Source organism: Gymnoscopelus microlampas (assembly GCF_963454915.1).
Source record: "Gymnoscopelus microlampas genome assembly, chromosome: 20".
Classification (NCBI taxonomy): Eukaryota; Metazoa; Chordata; class Actinopteri; order Myctophiformes; family Myctophidae; genus Gymnoscopelus; species Gymnoscopelus microlampas.
This window is the reverse complement of record NC_139957.1, coordinates 10,259,337-10,272,713: the sequence shown is the minus strand read 5'-3', so window position 1 is coordinate 10,272,713 and position 13,377 is coordinate 10,259,337. Positions and strand designations below refer to the sequence as shown.

Below are 13,377 nucleotides of genomic sequence, written 5' to 3'. Positions count from 1 at the left end.
CACTTCAGTGACCTCTAAAAAGGATACTCCTAAATGGATACGAGCCCGCTGATGAGATCGGTTAGAAATAGGTCAGTCCTGGCAAAAGAAAATCTGGAGCCTCTGGCAGGCCGAGGTCCTCACTATGCAGCAAAATCCCCAAGTCAGGGATTTGTAATGCATTTAAAAATGTCTCCAAAGACAACCTCAACAGGCACGTCGAAAATAGGCATGACCACAAGCAAAGAGCGGCCGACATTCCAAAGGAGAGAGATCACCCCACCCCCCCCCCCCCCTCTGCTGTGCGCCCGCCCTATAGCCCCAAATGTATTTCCTATTCATTTCCTCTCCCACCTCTCACGGGGGTGTCTCAGAGAACGGAGTTCACGTTCCGTGAAACAGTGAAAATGTAATTTGCTTTAATAGTTTGTTTTGATCCTGGAGGCCAGGTTTTTACAAGTGTAAATTGGTAGGTTTGAACTCCACGCCACGGCTGCTCTGGAAAGGTCTAAAGGCGCACAACTATGCAATGAAGTGGCAATTTCCAACACCACAGAGTCAGTCATGGCTCCCAGTCTAATGCTTCATTTATACTCTGCTGTACGGCGGTGTCGCTCACTGAAAACAGTTAATCTACAAGCTTTCGCAACAAGAACAGTTGTGAGCTTGTAGATATTACCTATTTTCAGCGAGTATGAAAGAAGCGTAATGTACACCCCGTTTCTCAGAACGTGGCACGGTGGCATTTTCAGCTTTTCACTGCTTCAACACAAGTTTTTTTAAACCTCTAGTTTTAGGATTGGTAGAGTTATCTCATTAAAACCGGGAAAGCATCTGTGTCATTTTAGATTTCAGCTATATATAGCAACAATAAAACTCTTAGGATTTAGAACAGTGGTTCTCAAAAACTAGCAACGATATACAAGCTCACAGCGCATGCCACGCTGTGAGCTTGTACATCTGCTAATTTTTAACATTTTTGAAAAATGTATTAAAATATATATTTTTAACACAAATCTTCTCTTCTGGGGGTCCATGGCACAAAACATTTTCAGATGGTGTCCGCGGCCAAATACATATCATTTTGGGGGTCCTTGGCACGAAAAAGTTTGAGAACCACTGATTTAGAAGGCATTTGTAGAATCGGCCTCAGTTCTTAATGGGTTAATGTTTATCAGCAGCGCAATTGATGGGTTTGGAAGTTTGACACACAGCAGCACAGTCGCTACAGCTGTGGCTGAAAAGCGACAACCCACCCCAAGACCTATTTTACTGCATTCTATTTTGCCATTATCAGTCTGTGCACACTCTCCAGTGAGTGTACAATGTGTGGTTCTCAAAATAAAGGGGAAGGGGGTACGTAATATTTGTTTGCCCAGTTAGATATAGCTGTGCTTAATCAAACTTGCACTTTGTCAGCGGAATATTGCCCACACACACACACCCACACACACCCACATCGGGAACGCCACATCCACAGCAACAGTTTAAGCTCACAATGGATAGTTGGGCATCTCGGTGATGACAGGAGATTTCGTTAGCACCTAGCGTGGAGCTATTGCGGAAGGGTAGTTATTGGCAGAGTGAGCCAGTTTACCGCCCTCAAACTACAGAGGCCTGAGGCTGTATCTGGGGAACTCTGAAATAATATTTGCTTGTCTCTTAAAATGGATACCAAAGGCTCCTGAGAGGCAATTAAATCAAATTACACAGCGTCTCGGTCGGGTGGAAACCTCATATGTGCGAAACTGTTACTTTTCAGGATTCAAATTCAAAAATAGCAAAAGTGCAGTAGCAGATCGACAAGCTCAAAACGCGGCACGAAGCGACGCGTTTTGAGCTTGCGGATCTGCTACTTTTGACGCGTTTGTGGGACGCTGTAGTATGATCAAGTAGGGCGTTCATTTACGAAAAAAACACAAAAAGATAAGAGGTTTCTGCCCGACAGCGACGATAGCCAAACATACATACCGTACCTCTTTTCCTGTACAGTGCAGCCGGCCTCCCATGGCCAGTAGAGAGGCTGTCAGTGCTTCCAGCCCCAGGCAGTGACAGTGCAGACGCAGAGGGCAGACCGCGGCCGTTGGTGATGTTATCTAGCTGAGCAGCGGCGTCCTGGGCTCTCTTCTTCTCCCTCCTCAGCATGCCAACTAGGATACCTGCAAGACTTGAGCTTAAGGACAAACAGCTGTTTCTTTGGCATTCCGAAGAAAAAAGAAAGCTTCTCGGTAATGCATAGCAACAGCCCTTGCCATGATATCATCAGTATTCAAGGACCAATTCATATCCTAAGCTTCTCGGATTTTGTTTGTGTATCGTACGTAAGTAAGACAGGTTGAGGACATAAAGACTAAGAGAGTAAAACATAGCAAGAGACAACGGAACCTTTTACAGGGTGGGTCCATTTTCACACTCTAAAGCTGCAATGCATAACTTATTTTAATGAATAAAACCTTATTTCAATCAGTCTATATGTTAATAAAACATAACTAGTACATCTGCAGTGGATGGAGGTGGTCTCCCTATTCTTCTCCCGGCCGTTCCGACCTGAAGGAGATAATTAACACTCTGGATTTGACAGAGTTGAGGCAAGCAATGGTGTCACGAAAAAGCTTGAGCTAGATACAGTAGATGCTAAAAATAGGCAATGGTGCGGATCTCGGGATCCACATAGAAACGGTGTGGCTCCCATGTGGATCTCAGCCATCCTGTGAACAGCCTGTGACATCAGTCATCTACAGTATGAAGTATATATGGCATACAGTATGACTGTTTCAGTGAAATGGCTTCCATAATAAAATGTTAGTTACAATATTTCAAAAAGTACAAAACGTGAAAGAATTCTGTGGCCCACTGCCAGTGTGCATGCAACGTTTGGTGCTGATCGGTCTAGCGTTTTGCGAGATTAGCTCAGGACAGTCAGACAGACCGAGCACACACACACACACGCACGCACGCACGCACGCACGTAGGCATACTGTAGTGTACACACACAGATCCTCTCATAGATGGCTAGCCTCTTGCAGAGCCACGCCATAAAAACATAAAAAGGTAAACATCCGCATGCACACACTGTATATATATATATATATATATATATTTTATTTTTTTGTTAACCGCCATGTGCTGCAGTGTAGATATGTGACCTTACAGGCCCAGGGAGATGTCATGGTCTGGGATGAATCAGCGGAGCCCGAGAGGCTGCAGACAGCCTGCCAAGATTCCACACAATCTTCTCCTGCTGATGAGCGAGCGAGCGTGTGTGTGTGTGTGCACCGTAAGTCTGTTTATGAGCACACAGTAAAATCCTAAGTGTTCATTTATCAGTTTTCTAACACCTAGCGTATACAAACGGAACACACGGTCGTACAACCTCAATCTCCCTCCTGATCCTGGCGTCTGCACCCTATGACTGACACAGCCCTGGGTAGGCAACCCGACCTGGCGGAGATCTGCGCTCCAAGGAGCGCACTTCTCTACAGTGGTTCTCAAAGTGGGGTCCTTGGGGGGGTTCCAGGGTGTCCCCAGCAAAAGCAGTTAATGTAACATCACAATATAATTTTAATCACTTTATCCATTAATATGTTGGCTATTCAAAAATAGAAGATCTACAAGCTCACAGCGCTTCACTTCGTGCCGCAAACTTGTACATCGGCTATTTTTGAAAAATATATTTTTCATATATATATATAGATATATTTTTACATAAATCTTCTCTTCTGGGGGTCCATTAGGCACGAACAAGTTTGAGAACCACTGCTCTAGTTGTGTACTGGATGGCTCACACTGCAGGAGTTGACATAAGCCCCTCTAGGTTCTCATTCACACTTATGCCATGACACGTTTCACTGCTCCATACACCTTGTCCCTGTGCATTAGGACAACTGCCTATAATGGTTTCCTTCTCTGCACGCTGTGCCCTTCCAACTGCCAAACTGCTACTCTGGCTTCAATCAACCGCTTTCAGGCCGGATTCACTGATTAGTACACAGTAAAAATCCACACCGTTAACTTTCACTCTGTGTAGTGTGTAAATGGATAAATGAACACAGATTTGACTGTGTACCCATCATTAATGCCTATACCATAGAACACAAAAATAGACATTTCAAGACAGCTCTGGTTGTCGTCTGACACCATTACATGACGAGAGAAACACAGCAGGAACACACAGTTCTGTCCTGTTGTGAAGGCGGGAAGGGAATTTATCCTGGCACAGATATAGACCCATGAAGACTTATTTCATGTGACATTTTTTTTGTATATTGTCGCTGTCAGGCAGAAACCTCCATATTTTAACTTGTGTTTTTTACTTTCTTCATAAATGAATGGCGTACTACATGATCATATTACAGCGTCACACAAATGTATCCAAAATAGCAGATCTACAAGCTCGAAACTTGGCGCGTAGCGACAAATTTTGAGCCTGTCGATCTGCTATGTTTGCCATAATTACTAAATATGAAGATACAAGGTTTCTGCTTGACAGTGACGATATTCATATCGTCTCTGTGACTTTCCAGGATTCAAGTAGTAGATCTACAAGATCTTCGCACCGCGTTTCGAGCTTGTAGATCTGCTACTTTTAATGCTTTTGTGTGACGCTGCAGTATGATCAAGTAGGGCATTCATTTACGAAAAAAACACAAAAAGTTAATATGGAGATAAGAGGTTTCTGTCCGACAACAGCGATATGGGGGAAGGGGTCACTCCACTTTACAGTACATGAGGAAAACAGATGATTCCACATCTTCCCGTTGTTCCACTGAACAGTGGAGCGTATTTGATGAGCTAACGACAACTGGTAATTTGCCGTCAACACGTTAGCCGTCATCACATGAGCCTGGTTCTTCTCATGAGTTCAGGAGACATCTAGTTGTGGCCGGGCTGAAATTGGGTTGGTCGACACACAATTCAGGCTTTTCAATCGAGTGCAGTCAGAAGAAAAAAAACTGCAGTTGGATGATAAATGGGTATTATTTCGTCGATGTCGGGCAGAAACCTCTTATATCCATATTAACTTGTATTTTTTTTTGGTAAATTAATGCCCTACTTCATCATACTACAGCGTCACACAAAAGTATCCAAAAAAGCAGATCTACAAGCTTGTCAATCTGCTATTTTTGAATTGGAATCCTAAAAAGTAACAGTTTCAGACATACTGTATGAGGTTTCCACCCGACAGACGATTTCTGAGCGAAGCCAGGGAATCCAATTCATGTTTCTCTCAGTGGATTCGAAGCGGACGACAGTGTCACCAACAAAAAAATATGTTTTGCACAAATCGGCCACCTGGTGGCGCTATAAAAGGCCCATGAGAAAAATATGGGGCAGAGGTTCTGAATTGGCATCCAGGGAGTGTGTGTGCACAGTTTCGCTGCGATCAAGCCAACGGTGCCGGAGATTAGCTGGTCACAGACGGACGGACGGACACACACACGGACACACGGACACACGGACGGACGGGGTGGAAAACATACTCTCGCCTTTCGGCCTGGCGGAGACAATAACACAAAAAGCAATAACATTCTCCAGTTACAGTTTCCAACGAAACCAAACCGTACAGTCTTTGCAAAAATGGCAAAAACCTTACAACCGGCACAATTCTAAATGAGCTTTGCGTGCCAAGCCTGGAAAGCCAGGTAAAGGTTGTCACCGTTTTCCTGGGTCCAATGTTATTGTTTCGTAGGCTGTTGTTCAGCAGGGTTTTTCCATTACAGACATTTCATTTTCATTTCATTTTCCATTTTGTACTGATTAAACACTACCAATGGCTGCTAGTGTATGTTCTGAATTTCCCTGGAGGAGGTATGCCGGGCTGTGTGGCTGGGGCGACATGCCATGTGCTCAGAATGCTGTGGTCTCCGCGCTCAGCGCATGACGTCTGTTGAGTCTCTCCTTTTCATCTTTCTTGTCACCCTCCATTATACTGCTGAGCCAACAAGGCAGACAGTCCAATGAGTGTAAACAAAGTCTAATTCTCTATCCTTACTGGCAAAAACAACATTCAATTTTTTTTTTTAATAATTGTCTCCGCCAGGCCGAAGGCATGGCCGAGACTATGTTTTGCACCCTGTCTATCTGTGTGTCCGTTCATCCATCCGTCCGTCTGAACAGCTAATCTCCGGCACCGTTGGCCCGATGTGAAACTGTGCGCACACACTGGATTCCAGAGCAGAACCTCTGCCCCAAATTTTTCACATGGGCCTGTTATAGTGCCACCAGGAGGACGATTTTTGCTAAACGCATTTTTTTATATGACTCCTACAGATTTTGTCCAAACATCACGCAAATCAGTACACATTATCTTATGGTCATGTGATCAAGATGGATCTGTTCGATTTTTCCTATTCCATCTTGATTGACAAATTCCGAACATTGCTGGGCCACAATAACCTACCTGACCTGGTGGAGACCTGTGCTCCGAGGAGCACTTTTTCGAGTTTGTTATAGTTTCTATAGATCAACGAATCAACACGGAATATTCTATAGATTGATGTAATAGATTTACAATCGACTAAATCAGTTGATTAACCACTTAAGCTCTATTTTATACTCTGTCATACTACAGTGTCACACAAAAAATGCTACATTATGAGCTTGTAATCTTCTGTTTTCTTTATTTAAAAAAAACGATTATCTTTATAATAGATTAAATCGATTAGCTCAATTAACTGTTGCACCTCTAGTGCCTTGCTCAAGGACACATTCATGGTGACTGGATACGGATGAGAAAGCAGTATTTATTCCCCACAGAGCTGATCTAGGAATTAGATCATCTACAACAGCGGTTTTCAAATGGTGTGCCGGTTTTGTTACAACCACACATTATTGCAATATATACACCTACACAAAAAGTTACTATATGAGTACTTTGTGGCTTGTGGGTACTAATTCCAATAAAGAGGTCAGTTCTATGCTCTAAAAAATATATTTATTGTAAGCACTTCATCCCTATTCTGGCCATGTCATTATAGGTGACAAATTATGTTAATGTTTATCTATTATTATTGCTTTGCTATGAATACAATTATAAATTGAATTTATATAGTGCCTTTCAAAAACCCAAAGACGCTTAAAGTAAGGTCAACAAAAATAAAACAAACTATATGCCAAAAGCTTGTATGAACAAGTGTCTCTTCAATGCAGACTTCAATACAGGTGTGCCTTGAAATATTGACTTGCCCACTGGTGTGCCTTGGACTCAGAAAGTTTGAAAACCACTCATCTATGCTCCTGAAATAGATGATAGAAGTGCTTTAGCAATGCCAATGAACAGAAGATGACAAATAAGCAGTCTGTTATGCTGAAAAAGGTTTGCCAAAATGCTTGCAAATTTGTAATCATTAATCAATCATGTTTCACGTGAAGGAATAAGTATTTTACCACAGCTGGCTGGGACTTAGGGCACCTCAAGTTCATCAGTCAAACTGTGGCATTGTTGAATTAAAAAAAAAAACATTCCTATTGAGCAGCCAGTAAGCCAGAAATGTTTTATCCAAGAAAGACAAACTGTGCAGTATCAGCCATCCTGGCACTCTCGCTAATGCTTGTCCCAACATAGCTTATCACGAGAGTCTCATTAGTAACTGTAATTCACAATCATTGAAATCGTTGTTCGAACGACATGAACCCTATTGTCCCCATTCTGGGCATATCATAATAGGCAAACATTCAGCGAAGAATAGGTGAACATGCAGCGAAAATATCTCATTTACATGTTGACAAAGATGTGCTATTTGCGGCAGAGAGAATTGGTGGAGCGGGAAAAAGGAGCAGACCAAGTATAGACCCCAAGGGAACCCCAGTCAATTAAGTATGTAGATAAGAAGTGGTTAACCCTGTCCTATTTTGCTTATCATTGCTGTCGGGCAAATTTGTGTGTTTTTTTCATAAATTAACGCCCTATTTTATCAAACTACAGCGTCACACAAAAGCATCAGAAGTAGCAGATCTACAAGCTTGAAACATGGTGCGAGCGATGCCTTGTGAGCTTGTAGATCTGCTACTTTTGAATTTGAATGCTGAAAAGTAACAGTTTTGGACATATGAGGTTTCCACCCGACAGACACGATATATACACATACAGTACACACATGCCAAACTGCACATACACACACAATCTGACCAGATAAAGGTGGTCTTGCATAGTCACGAGCTATTCAAAGCCCAATTTTGACTTGCAGCTATGTTCAACTACGTACAATTCACAATTTTATAAGAACAGACAAGTGCACTGTACGCTGTGAAAAGACCAACGTAAACAGATAAGGGAACAGCAATTTGACTCAATCAGTAATCATTTTCATAACAGTAGACACAAAACAACTTCAAGCTGCTTGGCAGACTCGGTTCCCCTACAAGTGAAAGCTCTTTAGATCAAAGTGGGGTCCGGGGACCCCCAGGGGTCCTTGAGGGGGTTCCAGGGGGTCCCCGGCAAAATGTGTTCATACAGAGTCACAATCATTGTAACCCATTTATCTATTTATAAATTGGCTATTCAAAAATAGCAGATGTACAAGCTCACGCTATTTTTGAAAATTGTTGAAAAATCATCATTTAGAAAGAATCAGATTTATACTCAAAGACAAACTGAAAGATTTTGAAAAGATTTGGAAGCCTTTAGTCTCCTTTCTTAAAGGTTGATAGGCTAATCCTTGTGGATGACCCGTGTCGCAAGTAATCTAGTCTGGGGCAGCACTTCTGGGGAGGGGGAAGGGAGGCGGGAGGGTCCCATTGTTTTTTGCTTAAATTTGAGTGTATTCTTTTCATGTTACTCGTCTATTTTGTGTATATGTCTGTTGGTTTTTGTTAAAAAAAAAAGAAAAAAGGAAGCAATCCATATGTATGAACAGAAATGTATAATATTACCCTGTGCTTCACAATAAAAAAGATTTGAAACAGAAAAATCTTGAATGTGTTTTTTGAATAATTTTGACACCAATATTATCTTCTGGGAGAAATTTTCTGATGGGGGTCCGCGGCCAAATATATATCACTTTTGGGGTCCTTGGCACAAAAAAAGTTTGAGAAACACGTTAGATGCTGGTGTTCTCACAATATTGGCACAATATGTGTCTCTCACACAAATAGACGTCCCAGAAGTCCCAGAAATACACAAAAACCTCCAATACTTCAATGACTTGACTTTTATGTACTGCTACACTGTGGTAGTACAGTACATTAACCTCATGAATCATAGCATCTCTCTTCTGGGCATGTCATAGTAGGCAAACATTTGGTGAAAACAAGCAGATCAAAAAGCTCACGCAGCCCATAGTGAGCTTGCAGTTCGGCTGTTTTCTGTGACGAGGGAAAAAAGGAGGGGCCAAGTACAGAGCCCTGGGGGACCCTGGTCAACAAAGTACTGTATATTATAGTATATATAGTATATAGTATAAACACTAAAGTAGTGCTAGTAATAATAAGAGAACATGAGGTTTTATTGCAACCAGATATGTTGGGCGGGATAGCAAATCGTTGCTGTCAGGCAGAAACATCTTATCTCCATATTTTTACTTTTTGTGTTTTTTCGTAAATGAATGCCCTACTTGATCATACTACAGCATCACACAAAAGCATCAAAAGTTGCAGATCTACAAACTGGAGACTGCTACTTTTTTTTTTTTTTTAAGGCTTTTTCTGCCTTTATTGATAGGATAGTGGGTTGACAGGAAATGGGAGAGAGATGGGGGGTGACACACAGCAAAGGTCGTCGAGATCGGGAGTCGAAACCCGCGACACGATGTCAAGCTGGATTACCAGCATATGTGGTATGCGCCTGGACCGCTAGGCCAGCGGGAACCCCGTAAACTGCTACTTTTGAATAGTTTTGAATTTGAATCCTGAAAAGTCACAGTTTTGGACATATGAGGTTTCCACCCGACAGAGACGCTATAGTGTGGTTTGAAAGATGTTAACGCGTGGGAAAAACATGACACTTCTGGCGTCCTCGAGTCCCACACTGAAGGTGATTGGAGAGGATCGCTAGTATTGTTGCAGAATGCTTATGTAGATTAAATAAACGTGTGTGCATGCATGTGTTTTGAAGAAGATTTTATGCATATAATACCATACCAAGAGGTTAATCACAGCAATTTCATGAGCCCAGGAGTTCACATGATGCACTTCAAAGTAAAAGATGTTTTCTGAAGATGAATCACGCGCGTAGCCTTTTCCACACTGGTGTCTGTAACGCTCCTAAATCACCAACAGCTTTCATTAAGTCCCCATTGCATTCCGAAACAATTATTTTGAATTTAGAGCCATTCTAAAGAGAATCCACCTTACCATAAAGATTCAAGTCTCAAATAAAACTCCAATTGTGTTAACCTCTCAGGACAGAGTGGGAAAAGTGCCTTACACCAATGGTTCCCAAAGTGAGGAGTGATTTTGGGGGGTCCCCACATGATTACAGTAGCATTGTTTTCTCACTCAACAGTAAACAAACCAACATACTGTCTAACTGTATACAGGGTATCTGCATGTTTCTAAAGTGACAATTTAAGGACTTTTAACACCACACCAAGTGTTTACCATCTTAGCAAATTAACCACATGAACCCTAGCATCCGTTTTCTGGGGTGAACATTTTGGACGTTGCTTAACATGACACGTAAGAGGAATATACCGTACGTACCACTTCTCTAAATCAACATTTCTTCATTTACTCTCTCCTCGCCTCGTTTCCTCAATGCATCCTCGGTGGGAGGGACGCAAGGAAGGACACAAGGAAAGGAAGCAAATGTAGGAAACGAGGAGTTAATTTAACCCATTTAAGACCAAGAGGCCGATTCTACAAATCATCTCTGTCGGGTGGAAAGCGATGTCAAAAAACGGTTACTTTTCAGGATTCAAATTCAAAAACAGCAAAAGTAGCAGATCTACAAGTTTGGAAGAGATGCTGTGATTACAAAAGAAAAAGGTGTTCAGTTCAGGTAATGAAAGACAACTACATACAACTACTTCCGCTACGTGCAGAGATATCACTAGTGTATACCCAAAGCTAAAGCTTTACCTCTTGCACAGTAAGATCCTCAGTGGTAATTCAACTCTGAGAGTGTACAAATGGACAAATTACCAATTTTACTTTGTGGGGTTACAACCAACATGCCAATGCCAACCTTCCAAAAGCGCAACCAAATCAATGAATTTGAATTGGATTTACCCCAATGAACATTGGCTTACAGGAAAAACATACAAAAGAAAAATAAGGTCATATATTGTTGCATGCAAAAGGTTTTGAATTAATTAACGCCTTTTCTGTTGAGCTCAGCTGATTGCTTGCGTGCAATTAATTGATTTCCCCTATCCCCCCCAACCCTCCAGTCATCTCCACTTTCACCCATCCAATAAAACAGAAAGCCTGAAAATAGCCTGAAAGCCTGGAAGCAGAAAAAAAAGTACTAGATGAATAAATATCTCCAATACAGTACAGTATATCTTCTCTGTCGGGTGATGTCCAAAACTATTACTTGTCAGGTTTCAAATTCAAAAGTAGCAAAAGTGGCAGATCTACTTGTAAGCTTGAAACGCGTCGTTTCGCGCCGTGTTTTGAGGTTGTGGATCTGCTACTTTTGATGCTATTGTGTGACGCTGTAGTGTGATCAAGAAGGGCATTAATTTACGAAAAAACACAATAAGTCAGAATATGGAGATAAGAGGTTTCTGTCCGACAGCAACGATAACATGACTGGTAACCTAGGGGGGGATATTGTGAGTACAGGAAGAGAACACAGTAAGGCCTGTTTAAGCCGTAGCAATAAATTTCAGGACATTATTTAGAGGGAAGGGGAATCGGGGGTAATAATGTCTTGACGTGAGAGTGCATATCGCACAATCGCCAGAACTGTTAGGAGGAATCTGGGTGATCGCTGCCAATAACATAAACATGGCGTTGCACATTACTTGCACGCCATATCAAACCGGCAAATATGATTCAGCAGAAGCCAACTCTCATTCTTGGACACAATCAACAGTTCATGTGAGCCAAGAGAAAATAAAAGAGGACAACCTGCTGGTTGTTATTACTACCGATTCATTTTTCCACCTGAGATCTCAGTTACAAGTTACCCTCTTGGAGATTTCTTGAATCACTGTCATCCAACTTCTCCCATTATTTACACCTCGGCTCCACTCGCAGTTGCGAAGGTAATAAGTGAGTGGCTTACTATTGTCAAGCTAGTTTATGATAAGTCGCCCAAACATGCAGCAGCACAAGCCTCGTAGTAATGGGGGGGCCGTAGGAAGATAGTGGGAAAAAAAGATATTGCTGTGCACTGTTTGAATAACTCCCCTTCTATCAAGGATAAACTTCTCTAAAAGTAGTCTAAAAACCCTTAAGTTACTACAACAGTGGTAACATACAGTATGTGCCATGTGGCATTTTGCCCAGACGTAAAGAGTATCAATACTAAACTAAACAACCAGTAGTTCATTATTAAAGCTGCAATCTAGTACGTATTCTACTAAAGGAAACATTATTATTACTACAGGCTAGTCGCCTTAACATCACAGGTCATGAAGACCTTTGAGCGACTGGTCCTGCAGCATCTGAGCTTGTAGATCTGCTATTTTCACTAGTTTGGGTCCCGGGGCAAACATCTAATTTCTCTTTTGGGTCTTGAGCTAAAAGGTTTGGGGAACCAGTGCCCTACAGCAGGGGTTTTCAACCAGTGGTCCGGGGACCACCAGTGGTCCTTGACGGGGTTCCAGGGGGTCCCCAGCCAAATTAATAGTTAGCAACCAAATGGACCCTAACGGGTCCATTTGGTTCCATTTGTACACTCTCAGAGTTAAATGAACACTGATGATGGTGATACAGTGTAGATTGGGACCCCCAATAAACCTAAATGGTTGAGTACCTGGCATATCTTTTCAAATGGGGGTCCGTGGGCTTATATGTGTCAATTTGGGGGTCCTTGACGGGAAAAAGGTTGAAACCCACTGCCCTACAGGGTAACACTGGCAAGGACTCGAGAGCATGTTCTTTGACTTGTCCAGTGCCTTCAACACGCTCAAATGTCACCTGCTCGCAGGGAAGCTTGCGGTGCATGCAGGTGGACCCTGGCATGGTGGCCTATGGGTCACAGCCTATATTACACTACAATTATTTGAAAACTTAAGTTACTAGTTACTTTGTAGATTTTGATTATTATTACAAAACATACATTAACCACTTCAGCCCAATACATTTCGGCCATTTGAAAATAGCAGATCTACAAGCTCACAATGCGCCGCGATGCGACGCATTGTGAGCTTGTAGATCTGCGATTTTCTAAAGATTTTTATACATTTGAAAACGTGTGGAATGGAACATTCTGCACAATGAGTACTTTCTAGTTTTGGTACTTGAAGTACATGTTGATACCGATACTTTTGTACTTTTAGTCAAGTCAAT

General features: G+C 42.1%; 1 protein-coding gene across 1 annotated transcript in view; it reads right to left on the bottom strand.

Annotated features, from left to right (window-relative positions):
* The window catches only part of kif6 (kinesin family member 6), a 111,565-nt gene that overhangs the window by 54,909 nt on the left and 43,279 nt on the right, over window positions 1-13,377 (bottom strand). Inside the window, exon 13 of the mRNA XM_084045761.1 lies at window positions 1,956-2,138. Within this exon, the coding sequence (XP_083901887.1) occupies window positions 1,956-2,138 (183 nt within the window). The remainder of the gene's footprint in view (window positions 1-1,955; window positions 2,139-13,377) is intronic.